The sequence below is a fragment of the Carassius gibelio genome, chromosome B25 (genome assembly GCF_023724105.1).
Source record: "Carassius gibelio isolate Cgi1373 ecotype wild population from Czech Republic chromosome B25, carGib1.2-hapl.c, whole genome shotgun sequence".
Classification (NCBI taxonomy): Eukaryota; Metazoa; Chordata; class Actinopteri; order Cypriniformes; family Cyprinidae; genus Carassius; species Carassius gibelio.
This window is the reverse complement of record NC_068420.1, coordinates 18503419-18526915: the sequence shown is the minus strand read 5'-3', so window position 1 is coordinate 18526915 and position 23497 is coordinate 18503419. Positions and strand designations below refer to the sequence as shown.

At 38.5% G+C, this 23497-nt stretch overlaps 1 protein-coding gene across 1 annotated transcript in view; it reads right to left on the bottom strand.

Annotated features, from left to right (window-relative positions):
- LOC128014473 (USP6 N-terminal-like protein) overlaps positions 1-16765 on the bottom strand; it is a 28703-nt gene extending 11938 nt beyond the window's left edge. The window contains exons 1-6 of the mRNA XM_052598067.1: positions 16619-16765; positions 10067-10140; positions 6238-6323; positions 5925-5964; positions 5671-5751; positions 5313-5420 (exon numbers count right to left, since the gene is read on the bottom strand). Coding sequence (XP_052454027.1) covers positions 5313-5420; positions 5671-5751; positions 5925-5964; positions 6238-6323; positions 10067-10132 — 381 coding nt within the window. The 5' untranslated portion in view covers positions 10133-10140; positions 16619-16765. The remainder of the gene's footprint in view (positions 1-5312; positions 5421-5670; positions 5752-5924; positions 5965-6237; positions 6324-10066; positions 10141-16618) is intronic.
- Between the last annotated feature and the right edge of the window lie 6732 nt (positions 16766-23497).

Here is a 23497-nt window from a genome sequence, read left to right as displayed (position 1 = left end):
AGAGAGTGTGAGAGAGACCTTTGCGCACTTACTTTGATGTATCTGAAAAAAATCAAAATACACCTCAGCTCTCAGAACTATATGGAGTAAACAAAAAAAGAAGTGTATTTATGCACCTGCTGCCTTTTGATGGTGAAAAGTACAGACCAAACAAAACAATCATTTCTAAAACTTCAGTAAAAGTCAAGCCCTTTCTCATCTTGCTTGCTGCTCTTCTCACCATCAAATGACCAGCAGGATGGCATGCAGGTTTTTAAATCCACGTACCTTGTTTTTTTTTGTCTGAACTGGTCACCACCATTAAAAGGCAGAAGGTGCATAAATACACTTACTTTGTTTTTGTTTACTCCATGTAGTTCTGAGAGCTGAGGTGTACATTTAGATTTTCTCAAATACATCAAGGTAAGTGTGCAAAGGACTCTCTCACACACTCTCTCTGTCTCTCTCTCTCACACACACACACACATACAATATAGTAGGGCTGCACGATATTGGGAAAAAATGACATTGCGATATTTTATTTTTCTGCGATATATATAGCGATATTTTTTCTTACAAACAAAAATGGAGTGAGCATACTTACATTGTCATTTTAAATGATTTAAACATCGACACCATTGTGTCAATTGTTTAATATGTACGAGGGAGAGAGAGCAAGACAGCGCTCGTGTTGTTTGAAGACGGCTCTCTCGCTCTCTGTCGCTCCCGCGTGCGTGCTCTCTCTCTCTCTCTCTCTCTCTCTCGCGCGCTCTTTCTCGGTCTCTCTTGCGCGCACTCTCTCTTTCTGTCTCTCTTGCGCTCTCTCTCTCTGTCTCTCTTGCGCTCTCTTACTCTGTCTCTCTCGTGCGCTCTCTCTCTCTCTGTTTCTCTCGCGCTCTCTCTCTCTCTCTCTCTCTATCTCTGCCCTGTTAAACATGTGTTTTTTAGTCCTGTCAATGATAAACTTTCACTCTATGATGGTTAATCTGTGCGATTAATCTGCGAATCACATTCGTCAAGGGCCGGGGAGCAGCTGGCCCGTACAGTTAATGAATAACAGATCAATTACGACAGCCTACATCGCACATCCTGCGATGTGAATATCGTTGAATATCGATTCGTACATCGCGATATCGATGCTTAAACGACACATCGTGCAGCCCTACAATATAGTATGCTGTTTGTGGCGAGTGGGGCGGGGCCGAGAGGCGTGGGAACGAGGAGTGAGGCCAGGTGTAGTGATTGAAGATGAGCTGCACCTGCGCCCCACCGCCGGTATCGAGTCCCACGTAGGAGATGGAAGGATATAAAACTGGAGCGACTATAGTGATGGACGAGAGAGGACCAGGCCTGGGCCATTATTTTATGTTTTGCTTTTTATTTTGTGCGCACCAGTTGTCCGCAAGGGGCTGGTGCGCTGTTTTGTGTTTATTTTGAATATTAAAGTGATTTTTGATTGTGCGCCGGTTCCCGCCTCTTTCTTCCCGATGATTACAAAGGTCTTATCGTTACACTGTTATACTCCATATAGCTCCATATACAAGTCAGAAACAAAGCTTTTTTAGCACAGGCCTATCTAAAGGGTTAATGGTCCCACAACCGTAAAAATTACAAATGTTACCTCTTCCCAACAGGGAAAACCACCAACCATCAAGAATGGATGATTTTATGGTGTCATGGCGTTGCAATCAAAACATTTTGTTATAATGGAAGTCAATGGGGCAAAAACAGCCATGAACAATAAATGAGGGAGGAAAAATTTTAATCTAATGCTGCACAAAAACTAAAAATGTTGTTACTAAACTTTGACATGCCCAAGACTGTGATTAAAGGTTTTTTTAAAAAAAAAGCCTTTCAGCCACAATTACTTTTATATTGAAAATAAGTCATTTAGTTTTTTCCTCCCAAATCAGTGACATCATTTATGAATTTGGAAATTAAAGTGTTAAAATCTTTGATTTTTTTTTTTTTTTTAGTAGTTTTGATCACGACTCATAGGTTATATCATAGGTTAATATGCAAAAAATTACGCAAAAAAGAAAAGAAAAACAAAACAAAAAAAATATCTGATAAATTTTTACAGCAGTTTAATTTAGTGGATGTTTTCATCCTAAACATAATGAAAGGGTAGTGATTTTGAACAACCAACAAGAGTTAAAAGTGTCAGACATATCATTACAAGTCGTGTACAAGCCATACAAATAAAATCATTACATTACAGAGAGAGACTGTTTGGTACTGCATCACGTCTTCCTCACAAGAGGAAGGGGTGGTTTTTGCTGGTTACTGTATAATGATTGAAAAATGGTCTTAAACAATTAGTAAATAAACTGCAGAATGTAGTTTTCTAATACACGCATGAATTGCATGTATTAAAGCAATGCACAAGCTCACTTTGCCAGGGTTCAAAGACCAAAGCGCAAAGAAAATCTGCACTGAAAAAGTTTTAATCTTCCTGCAGATTTCCTTCCAAAATCTCTCCATCAACATTCATAAGTTATTATTGTAATTTTACGGTTTTGTAAAATAAAATTAAAAATACAATAATAATTATAGTAATAATTACAACAACTCTTTTAATACAATTATTATAGCATTCACAAAGTAGTTCAAATTGGGATTCCGTAATATTTTCTAATGTTTTAAAAGATTTTCTTCTGCTCAACAAGGCCACATTTATCTGTACAGTAAAAAAAAATACATACCTGATTTAAGAAGGAGGCCTCAAAATGGCCAACAAATATTATTTTACTAACTTATTAATTTTAACTTCAATTGTGTTTTTTTTTTTTTGGTATAATATCTGCTAGAATAAATAAAAAAATGTTCAGTGTTAAGTAAATATTTCTAAATTGTTTTGTAATTGGTTCTTCCTTTGAAAAGCAGGACAAGACAGCAAGAAGCACATTTTGGCTATTTAATTTATGCGATGATATGGGGGAGGGGAATCATGAAAAACCATTTGGTAATTGGTATTCTGCCTTTTGTCTGTGTTTCAATTTGTTTGGTTTTGGCATCACCCAATAAAAGCCGCGGTACCCCCGAAGCAATCTAAAAGATGGAGAGTTTCTGCAAATGGCAATAGGAGCACTGGGAGGAGCCAGAGGAGCTTGATTTTTTTCACAGATTATCTGTCTCATATTCTACTGTCAGGACATAATGACAGGTTTAACAAATATGTAAAAAATATATTTTTTTACAAAAGTTCCCTACAGCACCTTTAACAGAATGTCAAACCACAAATGGCTTACTAATGGTTATCGCCACATATTATATATATATTTTTTAACATTGTCACTATAAACTGTTGTACAGATAGAGCTGCATTAACTTTCCACAGGAAAAACAACAACAGTATATACAGTACATAGGGTTGGAACTAGGGATGTCAACGATTAATCGATGATCATGAGAGATGCAAACGATTAAGGCTGTCGATGGTCGGTTAACAGATTTAATATTGGACTGCTTGCGGCTCATGCAATGACTGTATATAAATGCATCATCATTAATCCACAATGTACTAATTAAGTTTTTAATATAATTTAAACTTAAAACGTACGTTAAAATAGAAACAACACAAAATTATTCAACATGAAAAGCAATAGAAATGTAGTAACTAAGTCATTTAATCAGATAACTGCACTTTGCAGGGCTGCGGGACACATGCCAGATAGTCTATTCATTCCTACAACTTGTTAATTCGTTCCTACGACTTATCAATTTAAACAACATTTTCCAGAACCGAATCCAGCAGGATCAAATTAATGTGTACAACAGTGTTTTGCTGCATCAGCGTCAGTGTAAGCAGTTACTGCGCAGCGCAGTCACACACGCGCCACAGTTACAATTGGGATAATTTTATTTTAAATGCCATAATGTCAGAACATTGCAATTGTGTTTTAAAATACAACAACGAGCAACACAAAACCATTTAAAAAGGCGCATTCAGCGGTCTCCGTGCCAGAAAACAGTCAACAAAGTAAAATGATCTCAAACGTACAACACACTCTTTTCATTTTATCAAATGATCATAATCACATCTATTCATTTTTTAATCCTGCTACTAGCATTTTATTCAGACTAAAACCCCATTAATTCAAGTGAGAAAGCATTTTGTGTGTGTGTGTGTGTTTGTGATTTGTGACTGTGTGCATGCAATAGACACATTTTGCAGCATTATGGTTAATGATTAATCGATTAATTAATCGTTAATTTAAACGACAATCGATCATAGAAATAATCGATATTTTTCATCCCTAGTTGAAACAACTAACATTATAATTTGGGATGAACTTCCCGTCTAATTAAATTCACAGTGAAAGTTTTTAAAACAATGCATGTTTAATAAAGGCTGATTTTACTTTTACATATTTAGAAAATTAGCAGGCTACTGATTGTCACTTCAGTGCACACTGCGTTTCGCTGTTACTTGAATTACAGTGCATCTAAACCAAACCATCAAACCTGCATCTAAATTTTAATTCCGGAACCTTCATAGCCACTGGTTTCCATTTAAGTGCAACACTTCTGTCACTTACATTCGTTAGAGCAGCAAACAAGTTATAAATATTACAGCTGCACCTAGATATATTTAGAAATTCAGATATAGATACACTTCTAGTTATAAATAAAACTCTTTAGAGCTAAAGATTCAGAAATGACTGAAAACAAAAGTAAGTTCTGGTACCATGATAACATAAAGTAATCTGTTTTTTTAATGTTTTCAAGTTCTTTTTTTTTGTTTAGTATATATTATAATTCAGTAAAAATTATATTGTGAAATATTAATTTAAAATAACTGTTTTCTATTTTCATATATTGTAAAATGTAATTTATTCTTGAGATCAAAGCTGAATTTTCAGCATCATCACTCCAGTTACGATCCTTCAGAAATCGTCCTAATATAATGATTTACTGCTCAAAAAACATTTCTGCTTATTATCAACGTTGAATTGTATTATCAATATTATCAATGTTTTTTTTTTATCAGACTTTTAGTTTGCGATATAAAGACCGGGCAACTTAATGCAGCTTACTGTATTATATCACCTTTTATTGTGTTATTTATGTAAAACCTTGGATCTTATGTAATAACTGTCAGACTACACAAAGCAAGCAAAGCAGAAAACCTTTGTTGTGAAATAAAACATTGTTGTGCCAAAAGGGCAGACTGGAGACAAAACACATCTGGCTAATTTAAACCCAAACAATCACACAGGACAAACCAAACCCAAACAAGCGAGTCGTTGAATAAATGAACATCAAACAGACACTTTTTCAATCAAAAGACCTAAAACATCTCACAAACTTGATTCCTACAAAGCTCCTACCTCGTATTTCCTGTAATTCGCTTCTTTCACATTTTTCACATCCAGCAGCAGAGCCCAGGCCTGACCGCGCAGCTTTAAGGGAATCCCCTTGTATACCCGCTTCATCATCTGCAAAATATGGGAAGAGGAAACAAACAGATGGTAAGATTTATTTTTGAGTCTCCAAGTTTCTGAGAGAGCAGAGCAGCCTTGAGGGGCATTATATAGGAATACAATGGCAGCAACAGCAACATTGTTAAGTTAAGCAATGTTAATGATACAAAAAAATGATACACAATTCATAATATAGTTGATTAAGCAAACTATTTTAAAACTTCTTCAAATGTGAGTCATCCAGTTAAACCTGGAGCGAAGTTACCTTTTCACTTGTGCAGTATTTGTCCCAACTTTTCACCATCTTAACCCATTTTTCCTCCCTTTCAACCTCCTGGAGTTTATACTAGGGAAACAGCACACTGAATTTTAATCTTACATCCAAAATATTCATAAAACAAAGAGGACATTCACCAAGAACACCATAATTCAATTGGCTAATTTCTCTAAACTGTTTTTTGCCATAAAAGATTTAACAATAATTTCAGCTGCAAAGAAAGACGATATCCTAATAGTCACCTTCTCCTCCGCCGCGGTCGGTGTTGGCAGTTCCTTTTCACTAGGAAAAACAAATTACAAAGAAGAAATGATTGTTTAACCTGTACAAGAATCAGAAGCTCCATTCAAATAACATGAGATTTTACTGTGGCTTTATGAAAAATAATCCTGACAACACGTTCTAGTGGTCAGTCAGTTAACCAAAATACACATAAAAGCCATATTTTTCATAACATAGTTCGCACATATTCTCTGATGAAACAGTTGAGCGTTTAACATCTTCAACTGAAGACAGAGGTTATTGTGTGTTAAAACTGCCAGGACAGAGACTTACTGCAGGAAACCGAAGCGGTCCGTGACCTTGTAGATGCTGTAGTCTGCATCCTCCCATGGGTTAATGTGCACACCCTCCTGCCTGCCCTGCAACCGGCCCAACAAACAAACTGAGAAACTGGAGCAAAGGCAAAAGACCCTCAAACCAAGAGATGGCTGGAACTCTTAAAGTTAAAGGAATAGTTCACCAAATTTTCTCCAGTCGAAAACGTTGTCTTGTATGAATTATGAGAGATATATTTACATATAAAGCCCCGTTTACAAGCCAAAACAGTCTAAATTAGTTCTGATATGGATTTTGGACTTTTTCACTGAAGGGAACATTATTATGGATTACGAATGTGTGATGGTTTAAAGTTAAAATGCCTTAATGGTGGATTTGCTTCTTACAATCACGCAGCTTTTCTCTTCACAAGATGTTAATTAATGGACTGGAGTCTGGATTACTTGTGGACTCTCATTCTGACGGCACCCGTTCACTGCAGAGGATTCACTGGTGAGCAAGTAATAACTTTTCCAGCAATTTTATATTTATTTTGGGTTAACTATTCCTTTTAAGGAAGAATGTTTGAAAACGCCCCACTTCTTGAATAGAACAATTCAGATCTCCAAAATAAACAAGAGTTGATACAAGAAACCCCCAGAATCTAAAATTTCTGCTAACAGATTATATTTCTGTCTATCCTGAACATCTAATCTGTCTCCACAGCCTTATCTAAAGGTATCTGAAGAACGCTGAGAACTTCCAAATATGCAGTAGTCAATATTTGAGCGTAGCAGCAATGTTAGCATGACATCCAGCTGTTGTCTGTCAAAACACTTCCTCCTCCAAAGATTTTGGCTGTATCCGAAAGCTAAAACTTGCTGGTTTTGCAAGCTGTATATGGAAGCATGAAGGCACAAAGGATTGTCCAATGTTCACATAACATTCTGTCTACGAAGATCTGGCCTTCTTCTGGGAAAGCTTCTGTGAATGCACTTATTGGCGCTTATTGCTTCAGAAAAATCTAGTTAAGATTACATGATATAGTCAAGTTTTTATAAATTGGTCTCTGAATAAAATTTTAATATATTGAGTGATTTTGATTTGATCATGATTTTTTTAAGTTACATTAACATATTGAAATGTACAGTGTGCCGCACAGATGTACCTTCAATGATATCCCACAACCCTGTGTAGGCAGTTTATACACAATAAACTGCCATCTGATGGAGCAATTAAAAGCAGAAGAAACTAATACATATTTACATTTGAACTTGGTCTTATCTAAATTTAATTTGAATGAGTTTCAGATAAAAGTCCTGTAGAGTTCTGCTCCAACCCCAATTAATAAACAAACCTGAACTAGCTAATCAAGGTCCTCATACTCACTAGAAACTTTGAGGTAAGTGTGTTGGAGTTACACTCTGGACACTGGCTCTCCAGGAGCAAGACTGGACACCCCTGTTTTAGATCACAATTTTTGGGTAGTGTAGTCTAGTGGCTAAATATCTGGGATAGTTGATCCATGAGCTATCACAATCATTCCCTTGAGCAATAAAAAATACCCTCTATACTACTCCAAGCAGTGGCATAACCTCAAATAAGGGTTGTTCAATTAATCTGGGGAAAAAAAAGGGTTTGATTTCGGCCTCTAACGATTATGAAAATGCAATAATCCAGATTAAATGATTATCACGCCCTATTCCGCCCCCTTAGCAGCGCTGCACTTACATTCTGCCATATAAGACCAATTTCCCGTGCAAATCAGTAAAATTGTGTAACGTGACATTTGCTAAATGGGACGTGCTTGATTCATCAAAGTACAAACCCGATTCCAAAAAAGTTGGGACACTGTACAAATCGTTAGTAAAAAAGGAATGGATTAATTTACAAATCTCATAAACTTATATTTTATTCACAATAGAATATAGATAACATTAAATGTTTAAAATGAGATATTTTGAAATGTCATGCCAAATATTGTCTCACTTTGGATTTCATGAGAGCTACACATTCCAAAAAAGTTGGGACAGGTAGCAATAAGAGGCCGGAAAAGTTAAATGTACATATAAGGAACAGCTGGAGGACTTGCAATTGCAATTTATTAGGTCAATTGGCAACATGATTGGTTGTAAAAAGAGCCTCTCAGAGTGGCAGTGTCTCTCAGAAGTCAAGATGGGCTGATGAATGCTGTGGTGAAAAAAATTGTGTGGTAATAGAAAAATAGCGGAGCAATATCAAAAAGTGCATAATATCATCTAAAGATTCAGAGAATCTGGAACAATCTCTGTGTGTAAGGGTCAAGGCTGTAAAACCATACTGGATGCCTGTGATTTTCGGGCCCTTAGACAGCACTGCATCACATACAGGAATGCTACTGTAATGGAAATCCCAACATGGGCTCAGGAATACTTCCAGAACACATTGTTGGTGAACACAATCCACCGTGCCATTCGCTGTTGCCGTCTAAAACTCTATAGGTCAAAAAAGATGCCATATCTAAACATGATCCAGAAGTGCAGGTGTTTTCTCTGGGCCAAGGCTCATTTAAAATGGACTTTGGCAAAGTGGAAAACTGTTCTGTGGTCAGACGAATCAAAATTTGAAGCTCTTTTTGGAAAACTGGGACGCCATGTAATCCAGACTAAAGAGAACAAAGACAACCCAAGTTGTTATCAGCGCTCAGTTCAGAAGACTTGACTGCATCTCTGATGGTATGGGGTTGCATGAGTGAGTATGGCATGGGCAGCTTGCACATCTGGAAAGGCACCATCAATGCTGAAAGGTATATCCAAGTTCTAGAACAACATATGCTCCCATTCAGACGTCGTCTCTTTCAGGGAAGACCTTGCATTTTCCAATGACAATGCCAGACCACATACTGCATCAATTACAACATCATGGCTAGAAGAAGGATCCGGGGAGTGAAAAGACCAGCCTGCGGTCCAGATCTTTCACCCATAGAATACATTTGGCGCATCATAAAGAGGAAGATGTGACAAAGAAGACCTAAGACAGTTGAGCAACTAGAAGCCTGTATTAGACAAGAATGGGAACATTCCTATTCCTAAACTTGATCAACTTGTCTCCTCAGTCCCCAGATGTTTGCAGACTGTTATAAAAAGAAGAGGGGATGCCACACAGTGGTTAACATGGCCCTGTCCTAACTTTTTTGAGATGTCTTGATGCCATGAAATTTATAATCAACTTATTTTTCCCTTAAAATTATGTTTCTCAATTTAAACATTTGATATGTCATCTATGTTGTATTCTGAATAAAATATTGAAATGTGAAACTTCCACATCATTTTATTCTGTTTTTATTCACAAATTTTATAGTGTCCCAACTTTTTTTGGAATCAGGTTTGTACATTTATTCATTTAAAAGCATGAAAGAGAACTTGTCCTGCTCCTCAGGAAGAGATATGCGCTCAGAGACGGAACAGAACACGGACATGTAAAGTCATCTCTTAGCTCAAGGTGCACACCTACAGGAAATGCATATTTGATATCTATCACTATCTATAAATAAATCACTCATATAAAGTTTTGTCACCCTCATAATCGTGTTAAATAACCGTGATTACAATATTGACCAAAATAATCATGATTATGCTTTTTCCATAATCAAGCAGTCCTACCTCAAATCATGGCATCTCCAAAAGGACTGTTTACTGCAAAATCATCTGATTTGATTAATGACCACTTACTATTTTAATTGGGCTACTTTGTCAATATGCATTGCTGACAATCATTAACCAGTTTCCCCTTGTCTGGACATCGGCTCAACCAAAGATCAAAACTATAGAACAGTCAAAAGGTAGACAACTGAAAGGATGTAACTTGCCTTCTCATATTTTCTGATGATCTCAGCCCGTTCTTCCGCTATTAGAGTATCAATGTCCTTCTTCATTTCAAAATCTGGGAAAGGAAGAAAACAAACAGAAGACTTTGAGTAAACTGGCTCATCTAGGCACGGGCAAATTTGTTTCTTAGAGTCTGAATATGATGCTTTACTAATCAGGTCTGCTTGGCTGAAACACATGAAAATGATCAGAAGGCATTCACATTCCATCAGTATTATCCAAGTTCTGCCTGAAGCCAACAGACAAGTGCTGTGATGTCAGCTAATTCTTCAGACAACATTCTTGTGCAGGACAAACTCACAGAGTGCACAGGGACACCAGGACTTAAGTCACATGGGCAATCCATCAACTATTACGCACCGCTGTGCAGACCATCGATTCAGCATGTAGATGAACCAATGTGGTCAGCTTCAGTCACAAACCCAAGCTTTGATGGGAATTTGATATTTGAGCAAGGACATTTTTGGTCACCATTTATTTTAAGGTCCAATTCTCCTTATCAACAAACTATTAATTATAACTTTTTCTTCAAACTCCTTATATGCAGCTTATAAATAGGTATTAAGGTAGGTGTTAAGTTTAAATATTGTGTAGAATTAGGGATGTAGATTAGAATATGGTCATGCAGAATAAGTACTAAAAATAAACAGCCAAGATGTTGATAGGTATGGTAATAAGGAACTAGCTGATAGTGAGAATTGGTCCCTACTAAAGTGTTACCAAATGTTTGGTTCTGTGCTGGTCACTAGCCCCACTGTACAAGATAATCAGGCCATTTCAGGGTGAATGAACCATTAATAAGTTGTCTGTTAGTCAATTTGAATACAAATGCAACTCAAAAGTGTGTCCAAAAAAGTTTCCTCTTGTTTGAGGAATCAAATGAACTATATCCAAAATTGACAGAGCAGGACTTTCACAGCTGATACTTTCCTCCATGTGTTGAAAACTGTCGAGGTCTGTTAGTTCACATTCTCTGTGGACAGGTGGGACTCTTACAGAGTCTACAGTTCACCAGACAACTGCTCTGCCGAGACACATGGCCACCTTTCTCTGTTTAACCACCTGTCCCACTTAGATCATGGAAATCTAAAATTCCCTTTCATACTTCCCTTCACTCTCGGGAAAAAAAGGCTAAAAATTTTACCTTTAGGGGTACAGCAGCTTGTCACTGATACAGGACCCTTATTTTACCTTATTTACCCCAATGTATACATTATTAAAGGAACATATTAGCCTACTACATTAAGGTACTAATAGGCACCTTCAGGGGTAGAGAATGTGCAAAAAACAAGATTTTGTACCCATAAAAATACTTTAAAAATATATATATTTTTGTTCCTGACAGTATTTTAAACTTCTTAATGTGATAGACTGATGTTTTCTTCTGTGATATACTGCATAATTTATAAATAAACAGCCCACATCTCCTTTCACTTTCATTATATGTAAAACATTGGAGTTAGCCTACATTATTCAGCATTCCTTCATTTGTGTTCGACGGAAGAAAAAGAGTCATATGCTGTTCAGATTTTCAACATGTAGGCTAGATGATTAAATAATGAAACAACACTATCCTCAACCTCTTGAGAAGTCAAATGAGCCACAATAAACAGATCACAGTCTTAAGACTTGATCTTGTGCTAAAAACACTTTGATTTCTGTAGGGAAAGGCTTCTCTGAGAAGCATTAAGTCTCCCGTGAGCTGACCAGAGAAAACAGGTCACAGCTAGCAAGAGATGCAAGCATAATTTATTTACCACAGTGAGTCTCGTCTATGACTTGGGGAACTTAATGGCTTGACAGATATCATATGATCAAAAATGTGGGCCACTACAAGTAGGCCTTGTGATCAGTGTTGGGCAGTAACGCATTTCTTAGTTACTCGTTACTGTAATTTGATTACTTTTTTAGTAACAGTAATTTAATGCGTTATAATTTTAGAAATAGTAATTAGAGTAGTTACAAGCTGAGGTCTCTATACGTTACTGCAGCATTACATTGCTGACAGAACGCAGTGTTTTATAATCTAGAGATGGTAAAAAGGATGTAGTAGGCCTACACGCACTGTCAAGTCAAGTACCAGTGTATAAGAGACCTGCTCCAGCGAGCCCCTACGCAACATCAGCGCGGGAGAAGATGCACGAGTGCTGGTGCAAGAGGGTGGACACTCGTATGTGCGGGAGAACAAAATGATTCATAGGACTACCGAAAATAGAAATATCTAAAGATAAAATATCTAAACAAATAAATGGTTATTCATCTATTGCACAAATAAATGGGAAGTTTCTTAAAAAGGGGAAGTCGTGGCCTAGTGGTTAGAGAGTTGACTCCTAACCCTAGGGTTGTGGGTTTGAGTCTTGGGCTGGCAAAACCACGACTGAGGTGCCCTGAGCAAGGAACCGAACCCCCAACTGCTCCCCGGGCGCCGCAGCATAAATGGCTGCCCACTGCTCGATGTGTGTGTGTGTGTTCACGGTGTGTGTGTGTGTTCACTGATGTGTGTGTGCACTTTGGATGGGTTAAATGCAGAGCACGAATTCTGAGTATGGGTCAGAATATAACACACGTTTGCAGCGTTGAGCAATGCAGTGCTGAAATTTGCATGCTCACAAATCCTCTCATTGTAATACACGAATTGTAGACATTATGAAAGATGATGTTTATTGTGTTAGAACAGAGATTTATGAGATTGCGATGAACTGAGATGTCTTTTAGAGATTATAAATGCAGCGCTCTTTGCTGGCATTCTGCCATCCAAACCATGCACGCAGCAGCATCTTGCTTTAGTTAAAAATAACTGTTCTGTGAATGTTGATGCTGTTATAACATATTTATTAGGAGCGTGTAGCCTATGCTGGGATTTCATAAATTTCATGGAGAAAAAAGTAACTTACCAAGTAATGCAACTAATTACTTATTACTTTTGAAATAAAGTAATCATAACAGTAACGTGATTACTTTTAAAAGAAATAATCAGTAATTAGTACTTTGATTACATTTTCAGAGTAACTTGAGCAACAGTGCTTCTGATGTCAGTAGAAACGTCCTTCCTTGTGCAGTAAATGGTACTTAAAACTATGAACCATTTTTCTTTAGGTTTAACAAAATCACCATCCAAGCAAAGGTTAGAACCAAAGCTCTGCTTAAAACTTCTCATGAAACTAAAGAAGACAAGTTTCCCACAGGTCTTAAGAAATAACCGCATGCTTCCAATTATAAGTCTGCTGCGATGCAGTCATTCTTTGAAGTTTCAGATGAAACCAGTGGCACAATTTGAGTGCAACTATGTGAGATGCTAAAGGTCTAAGGTCTAAGTGAAACAAAATGTTAATAATTCAGACTTTTTTTTTTTATTTTTTTTATCCATTTTTGACACAAAAGCATAATGGAATAAGAAGCCTTGAATGTTAAATTTTGATTTACACAACTACAAAATGCATCATGCATTACTTCTTTAAACTAAATGCAAGCTCTAAAGCCACAGTTGGATCCTGTTGAAAAGACCATGGGATGTACAGCCAAAGCCATACAGGTGTGTCACCACCACCACCAGGCTGTCATTTGCACAGCAGGAGCGTTTCCTTTGTTAAAACAATTAATCACAGGTCAGCGGCAGGAGGGCAATGAAAAGGTGCTGATGGGGAAAGATCTGTGCTCAATTCAGCAGATTTTACTGGAAGTAGCTAATATGCAGACAAGAGCAATGCACATAGCAGAGATGCACTACAGTTTATATGGAAGTGTGAATATTCACCTTTGGGACAGCTTTGGGATCGTTTCGAGAACGACTTCAACAAACACTTGAACTTTCCCGTGTAGGTTATATAAAAAAAACTGTGTACAAAAGTGAAGTTTAGCCACATCAAGTTTCACATCAGGCTCAGACTTTCCCCGGACTGACCACGTAATTTGAAGATATGTAACCAAGCTGCAGAATCTCACCGAAACCCAAGAGTCAAACAGACAATAAATTAACACAAATAAATAGGGGTTTTGTAACATCTCATGTACTGTATGCCATGGATCTTCTCAAACTGTCTGGAGTACAATATTGTAAAATCAAAACAATCAGCCTACATCACAGCCTACATGGAGTTTAGCATGTGATACACACTATGAAATATCCCTGGGAAACAAAAAGTGATTTAATAATTAAACACATAATGTCACAACTTAAAGTCCATACGCCAATATCTTAAACGTATGTGCATAAGCCTAACTTAAACTCAACCAAACCGAGAGTAATTCATCACAGGAAATAGGAATAATATTTTCTTATATTAATATAGTGTATTTTATTTATATTTTTATATTTTTACAGTACGTTTTAATTAGTTGTATGGTGTAGGCTAGCAGGGCCGTAGCTGGGGTTGAAACTGTTTAATTTGTATGTTCGTTATATTTTTTTAATTGTGCTATTTACACAATGTTTAAGTTTTTTTCAAGTTTGTCGGTGTCCAGGTACAGAAAATGAATAACTGAATGTAAAATAGCACTGCATAGTCTTCAATGTAAAATAAATGATTTTGGGGAATAATATGTCACAGCTCGCTTTATTTTGCTGTACTCACTTGTGAAGTGAGTTATAGTGCCCTGCACCGACTAGTAAAACAATATAAACAATTACATCTGGTGTCTGAATAATTTTTGGTTTGTAATTTTAATAAGAATTTATCCACAGTTAAAGTAATTAAGTCAAGAGCAGTGAGTGATTTTCTGTCTTTCATCTTCTTGGATTACATTAAAGACACCGACAGCAAATGTTAAATCAGGCACGGTAACTTTAAGAGACGACTGTTTAACTTTCACTTACAGTTTTTTCGAACGCACTTTCCAAGACAGGTATTTTGACTGTGAACTGTAACAATTAATCAAAAATAGACTTTTATTATTATTATTATAATTATTATTATTATTATTATTGATGGATCAGGCTGAGCCCTGTGCTTAGACACAATGAAAAACGGTTCATCGTGTTGCTCAAGTCTAGCAAAAAAACAACAAAAGCAAAGTTAAAATAGCTCAGCTTATTTCCCCGACTCTTCAACAGGGAAAACTCAATTGGCCTTTTCAACTTTGGACACCGAAGAAAAGGTGTGAGGTGTGAAAAATTTGAGCGTCTGGAACGTTTGGCCTCTTAATGTCACAAAGTTTTCATCAGAAGACCAAAAACCACTTTACAGAAACGCTAACCATTTTGCAGAGCTGTCCACCAAACTTATTGAGATGCTTTACAAACATTAAACGTCTTACAGCTGCAGATATCCAAACAACTTTAAAAAAGGTCGAAAATTAGCCAGATATGAATTTTTGGTGATGAAAGATCTTTTCCAGCTGCGTGCACAAAGTTTAAACAACAGTATTTCTAGAAGCGACACAAAATGAGACAGAGCACGTAACCCATTATTAGATGACAGGCTGCAACATGTTACCTTCTTCCCAGATGATCTAATAGTGTATTGCATGCACAATGCAAATTAAGCAGTCTGCAAAACATGCTCAATGTCACAGTTCATCTTTCAATGCTTCATTTAACCCTCCAACATTATGACAAGCAAAATGTAACGATGTAAGGCTCATTCAAAGTGTCTCCGACACAATTATCCTCTTTCTGAGGTTACACATATGTGCAGCAGGCCACACATGTCAGTGTGACTGTGGTTCATTAGTTCTCACTGGAGGCTTTCAGAGAAAGAAACGCATGGTTTCCGCTGGCCCACATCCTCTGGTGAAAGTATTTTAATACAATGCAAAAGAACATCTAGTCCAGTGACTTCTGGCAACACCTTGAATGCGATATGAGGACACAGTGAAGGGTTTGATATTAGGTAGCTAAACACACAAGTGGAAACAGGCGTGGGCCACACCTTGCGCCCTGAAAGAAGGTAAGGAAGTAGGCTGGTGACCACAATGCATCCCGTCCTTCTGAAGTTCAAGGTTTCACCACGAAGCTCATGTCTCATGGGAGCTGCCAGCAAATGGCGTAGTGCACTGGAACTGAAGCACTATTTACCTTCTCATTTCCATTCTGAAAATAAGTCATTTTTCACATTTTAAACATTAAAACATATAATTAAAGTAGGTTTAGTGATAAAATGTTATTTTGGGAAGCTGAACGTGATCCGGGATGGATTTATTTGACATGCAAGAGTTCTAAAACAGACTTATGGCTGACACAATTCAGTTTAGATAAATAATGCGGCATTATTTGAGCTCTTGATGTAAATATAAATGATAAAAGACTCCAACGGCAACATCAATCGCTTTCGCATGTGTTGCAACTAAAGTCACATTAAGTTTATTTACCCGTAACTTTTAGTTGTGAACTGGCTATATTTTAAAACAAGACCAAGTTATTCTAGTGTCTAGACAAAATAAACACTTCCAAAGCAAGGCTCCAAGTAAGATCAATAGACTTTCATCCGAGTTGTTTCCACGCACGGGCGCGACAGTAACAACACCGGCTGATAAAAGACACTCTCATCAAACTGAGTGGGAACAAAACAGCAGTATAATCCAAAGAAATGTCTTACCTTTGAAAACAGACGCTCTGCGCTGCTCAGGCTGTTAGTAAATAACATGCGTGTTCATAGTGAAACCGCTCAGCGTGGACAGACGAGACTCCAGTTTTACTCTGACTGATCCGAGCGTGAGAACACGAGCGCACGCGCAGTTTCGCTTCACAGGCAGCTCAGAGTGCAGAAATAGTTCTACTTTAAATGTAAGAGCATTTGATAAAATATACACATTTTAAATAATATCATTAAAAAAATGAATGCATACATGTATTATTTTAATATCACCATTATAATAATAATAATTATTATTATTATTATATTAAATATGTTATATATTATACATTTCTAATAATACAATGCATAGCATGATTAATATAAAAATTATATATTAATAATATGATATATAATATATATATATATATATAATAGGATTGTTATACGGATTATTCAATTATTAAACTATTGTTAGATTTATTTGCTGTTCATGGTATTATATAAAGCAGTTAGTTGTCGTGTTGCGTCCTCTAGCGGGCATTAGAGAATTCAAGTTACTGTCCAGCAATAAGGTTTAGGTATATTTACATAACTTCTCATAGAGGTTTAATATTAATGCATGTCTTATATGTTCCTTTTTGTGATTAGCTGCTTAGCAGTTGATGTTTGTTAGTTATATATTCGTCTTTTAAAAAAATGCTAAGCACCAGTTTTAATATATAATGTAACATTAAATATTAAAATGTAATTAAAAATGTATGTTGTGGAAATTGCTTGAGAAAAAAATGAACGCAATATGTTTTCGGACAGACAAGACATATTTGTATTGTTGTTCCATGTTTCACCACAGGAGGGTTTCCTCTTGAGAACAGTGGTTTAGAAACCAGCAGATTTTAGATAAAATCACATTAGATTAGACTCTATTAGATTAGATTAATTTGGTAGTGAAAGTAATAATAAAAAAAAGTAAATAAAAATAATAAAAAACTGTCTAAATCTAAAGGCAGCTTAATGTTTTATTTTAAACATTTATGAAAAAATATTGGATTTATAAGATTTTTTATTTTTGTATTTATTTAGTTTTTTGACTTTGATTTTGGAAATCCATCTTCTGAAAGCACGTAATCCTTTTTCATAGTGCACTATTGTCTTTAGGCTTTGCATAGAACCTCTATGTTGACTAATTTTCTGGCTGAATAAAAGTAATTTCTAATTATTATAAGAGATCAGATGATGTTGCTAAAAATAACATTATTTTGTGTATTTGGTGTAATGAAATGTGCTTACGTGGTTTAAAAAGCACATTGTTTTCCACACGCTGTACATTATATTTTCTCCTCAATGTTCTGCCTTCTGAGACGTGTTGTTTTTTTACTAAACTCATTGTTCTGAAAAGTGAGGTGTGCTCTGATTGGCCAGTTATCCAGTGTGTTGTGACTGGCCGAATACCTCAAGCATGTGACAGAAATGTTACGCCCCTTAACATACTGTGATGCCATCTCCAGGCACAACAAGACGAAAACAGTAAAACCAATTACAAACTCGGCATTTGCTACATCTAGTGGGGACATTATTACTGAATAGAATGACTTATGCTGTCTTTTTACACGTGGCATTGCGTATTGCGCTGCATAAACATAAAACCATGTCTGCATTTGTGATCGGAGAAATGACCAACAACAATTGCTACTCTACGCTCCACTTACAGACTGCGAGTCACAAGCACCAGACTGTCGGTGGATTTGACGAAGGAGCTTGCGGCAACCACATGTGATGACCCCTTGCTGGACCCGATCCTACAATCCACAGCTTGAAGTTAATGTATTTCCTCAGCGACCTGCACGGATCAGCTCTATGATGAAGCGCATATCTTGCTCTTTTGGAAGGCCAAACAAAGTAGTTTCACTTTCACAGTGTCACACAGCGTCTCCACAACATGGCGAGAATAAAAGTTACACCTTTTTCTTTGCATTAACATTTGGGCAGCATTATGAAAATCTCCCCACATCGTGACATAGACATGTGGGAGTGTTTAAATTAGGCGTTTTAGGAGGGTGTGGACAAGTCTTTTTTTATTTAGATATCAACTGAGTAGTGATAAAAAAATATATATATACAAAAAATGAAGAAAAAAAAGATTCACCCAAAAATACATAAAATTGCTGAATATTTACTCTGGCCATCCAAGATATATAGATGAGTTTGTTTCTTCGTCAGATTTGAAGAGTGAATGCATCAGAATCCTAAAAAGTGTTACCAAGCCCCCCATCCCCCAAAATACTTGAAAACACTTCAAATACTCCTTACTAGTCTGGTGCAGGTAGTATGGGTGTCAGTGTTTGGTTGATTAGTATTAGCCCTGCTGGTAGACAATGGAATTACACCATCTGGAACCAAACTGTGTGTTTTTCTATTTATTTCTATTCAGAAACAATTGTGTATTCTGATAAAATACATATTGTTTTGGTATCAACATATGAATGATTACTGTGCTTTATTATGCTAATAATGTTTGCACATTTAGCTCAGTTGGGTTGGGTTGAGGGATGATTGGTGCTATGTGCTCTTTTGCTGCCTGACAGATGCGGGACAGCTAGTGACAGGGTGTGCAGCCTGAGGGGCCGAATGTGGAGTGTCTGGATGATCTCAGGAACATAGTGACATTTACCGGTTACTCTGGATGCTAAAACAAACATTACTGTATAATGGTAATGCTAATTCTGCCTATAGAGGAAGTGTTTAGTTCTGAGAGCCTTTGATTTCATAGTTTATAAAGCTTAAGGGAGTTCTCCATAATTTTTATCTGAATATCAATATTGTTTCTGATGTTTCTTTGAAACTACCTCAGAAGTGTCATGATTCTGCCTTCATGTCCCGACTTTTCTCTAGTCTTGAGGCAGGATCATGACAGACCCGTGTTTTGTGTACAAGCACATGGCCTTGTCTTTGGGCCATGTGCTTGTGTTGTCTCATTCCCTTGCCCCGCCCCCCTTGTTATCCTAGTCTTGTTGTGATTGCCGTATCTGTGCCACCTGTCGTGTCTTAATTGTTCCCCTATTTAGATCTCCTAGTGTGCTCTGTCTTTCGTCGGTTCATTGTTCTACTTATGTGTTCCTACATGTCATTCTCCTGAGATACCTTGTCCTAGAAACCCCTCGAAGAAGTCTTTGTCTTGCAGTGAGTGTTTGTTAGTATTTAGTGTTCAGAGTCTTTGTTTACCTTGTTTATTGTGTTTTGTAGAATTCTTTTAGTGTTCACCCTAGCCCTTGTTTTCCCCCTCGTGGGTTTTGTTTTTCCCCTTTTTGTATAATAAATCTTGTGTTCAGTACATCCTGTCTGCATCTGAGTTCGTCCCAAACCCATCCTCACAACAGAATGAACCGACCAAATAGGAACTCAGCAGACAGGATGTCCCCCACTCCTCAATCCCAATTGGAGTTCCGCCAACAGTGTTGGATGTCGTCCCCCGCCGAGAAGAAAAGGGTTGCCCTGCCATACTCGCCTGAGAACGAGTGGGTTCTCTACAATTATGCCCGGCTGTGGGAGAAGTTCTCCCAGGAGGCGCCGCAGGGTACCCCCCAGAGGTCCCCACCTACCCAGCTGCCGGCGATCCCGGAGGGTCGTGTCCTGGCCGTGGCAACCCTGGGGGATCAGTTACGTCCCTCCCAAGATCCTGAGGTACCTCCCACTACCTTAAGTCTCCCCAACAAGCGAGGGAGACGGCTTTCATGGGAGTCAGCTTCAGAGTCTTCGGCGTCCGAGGCTGCCCTGCCCGAGACCAAACTCCCCCAACCCGCCTCTGACCCAGCTGTAGCCTCTGCACCGCGCCCGAGGAGGAAGAGGAGGAAGAAGGGGCCTGCCGGTCCTGTGACCCTGTCTCCTCCCGTGCCAGCAGCGGAGAGAGCTGGCGTGCCCGAGCCAGCAGCGGAGAGAGCTGGCGTGCCCGAGCCAGCAGCGGAGAGAGCTGGCGTGCCCGAGCCAGCAGCGGAGAGAGCTGGCGTGCCCGAGCCAGCAGCGGAGAGAGCTGGCGTGCCCGAGCCAGCAGCGGAGAGAGCTGGCGTGCCCGAGCCAGCAGCGGAGAGAGCTGGCGTGCCCGAGCCAGCAGCGGTGAGCGCTGGCGTGCCCGTGCCAGCAGCGGTGAGCGCTGGCGTGCCCGTGCCAGCAGCGGTGAGCGCTGGCGTGCCCGTGCCAGCAGCGGAGAGCGTGCCCGAGCCAGCAGCGGAGATCGTGCCCGAGCCAGCAGCGGAGAGCGTGCCCGAGCCAGCAGCGGTGACTGTGCCCGAGCCAGCAGCGGTGAGCGCTGGCGTGCCCGGGCCGGCAAGGATGAGAACTGTCACTAAGTCAGCAGTCACGAGGGCGGAGGAGAGAGCCGCGGCCGACTCTGCAGCCAAGGCTTTACTACAATCGGTCTCATCTCACAAGGAGATGCCCATTGTAATAGCTGTAAAGTCTTTTTCTGATTATTTGTCCCGTCTTGTTCAGATTTTAGAAGTCCCCGTCAGTCCTGTCTCGTCCCCGGACCCTGTCCCCAGAAATCCCGAGTGTCCTGTCGTTGCCTCCCCGTGTCCCGTAGATGTCGTCTCCCCGTGTCCCGTAGATGTCGTCCCCCCGTGTCCCGTAGATGTCGTCCCCCCGTGTCCAGTAGATGTTGTCCCCCCGTGTCCAGTAGATGTTGTCCCCCCGCGTCCCGTGTCTGCTCCTGTCATGTCCCCTGTCAGTTGTCCCGAGACCCCTCCCCGTCCCTCACCACCCAGACCTGCCCGTACCCCCCGTCGTCAGCCTTCGTCCTGTCCTCCTAAGATTCCTACCCCACCCACCCACCCTGGTCTGTCCCCCATGAACTTTGTGGTCCCGCCCCCTCCCCTTCCCTGTTTGTTTTTTTTGATTTGTCACCCTAACCCCGTCATTGTCTATTCTTGTTTGCCTTTGTTATTATTTGTCATGTCTTGTTGGTTTTTGTCTCTGTCCCAGTCAGTCTTGTCCCGCGTTTGATGTTCCCTTGGGGAGCGTCTGGAAGCCGCTCCTTAAGGGAGGGGTTCTGTCATGATTCTGCCTTCATGTCCCGACTTTTCTCTAGTCTTGAGGCAGGATCATGACAGACCCGTGTTTTGTGTACAAGCACATGGCCTTGTCTTTGGGCCATGTGCTTGTGTTGTCTCATTCCCTTGCCCCGCCCCCCTTGTTATCCTAGTCTTGTTGTGATTGCCGTATCTGTGCCACCTGTCGTGTCTTAATTGTTCCCCTATTTAGATCTCCTAGTGTGCTCTGTCTTTCGTCGGTTCATTGTTCTACTTATGTGTTCCTACATGTCATTCTCCTGAGATACCTTGTCCTAGAAACCCCTCGAAGAAGTCTTTGTCTTGCAGTGAGTGTTTGTTAGTATTTAGTGTTCAGAGTCTTTGTTTACCTTGTTTATTGTGTTTTGTAGAATTCTTTTAGTGTTCACCCTAGCCCTTGTTTTCCCCCTCGTGGGTTTTGTTTTTCCCCTTTTTGTATAATAAATCTTGTGTTCAGTACATCCTGTCTGCATCTGAGTTCGTCCCAAACCCATCCTCACAACAAGAAGAACAAAATAGACATAATATTTCTATACAAATACAGTGAAGCTCAATGAAGTAGGAAATATATTTAAAATATAATTCGTTTTAACATTCATATACCAAAATTTATTTCAGAATGTATTTCGAAAAAAAAAAAAAAAAAAAAAAAAAAAAAAACAGTCTTGCAGTATAGCCTACATTTAGGTTTTATTCATTATTTATTTTTATTCAAATATGTTATATATTCACATAAAACTTATTTTCAGACGTGACAAATGTGAATGAATTTTCATGGATTGAAATATATGACGGAAAATAATATTTTAAAATGGTTTTGAAAAATACATTTTCTAAATATCCATACAAACATGGCAAAAAATATATTTTAGATAATATATGTTTTCTGTTAAGAAAACACTAGTTGTTTTATAGGGAAAACTTAAAAAAAAAGGGTATATTTTGGAAGGATTTATATTTTTAAAAATATATTTTAAATGATTGTTAGAATGTTGCAAGATGGTTGTTAGCTTGTCTATATATTAGTTATGACAATTTATCTAGTGCTATTACAATGCAAATAAAACAATATAAAAAATCTCCACGTACCAATGTACAGTAGTTCAAAAAGTGAAAGAGTTAACTACAAATAAAAACTATTTGTAATTAGCATTATCATTAAAGAAAAAAGGCATTATGTAAGAACATTAAGTGAATTTGCCCGATTTAAATTTATCTGCGGATCATTTGCATGTTTATGTGTGTATCTGGGGTGATAAACTGTGTTCCCTAAAACTGTGCTCATTATTGTCTAATCAGTGTCACAGTGAAATAGCCACCATTTACATCAACAGCAATTACATTAAAACACAGATCATCTCTGTATGACACGATAATCTATAAAACTACCAGTGCTACACGTTCCCCACGCAAACCAGTGCTGACAGAGTATCCATTCCCACTAGGAAGAAGCTTGTGTGCTGTGAAGGGTGTAATTTTCAAACAAGATGGCATGATGGCAGACACCTGTGACAGACAATAGGCCCTTTAACAAGCACGTCAGTGGCATAGCCCATGTCATTTGCCCTTCTGTGCCCCCTAAACCACATGTGGCCAAAAAACAATGTCACATTCTAAACATCTGCCTGATCAGGTATTAGTAAAGTACATCATTTGTGTGAAAATATGTTTTTGGGACACATTTTGGGATAATTGGGAGGTTAAGGGTCTCTCTCTTTACTGAGTCATAGGCAGAGGAGATGTTTTGGGTTTGCTCTAAACATGTGACGATGGTTGATGCATCTTAATTTGTGCCCCAGCAGGAGGTTGAGCAGCTAGTAGTGCTTTTTACCATGGCCATTGG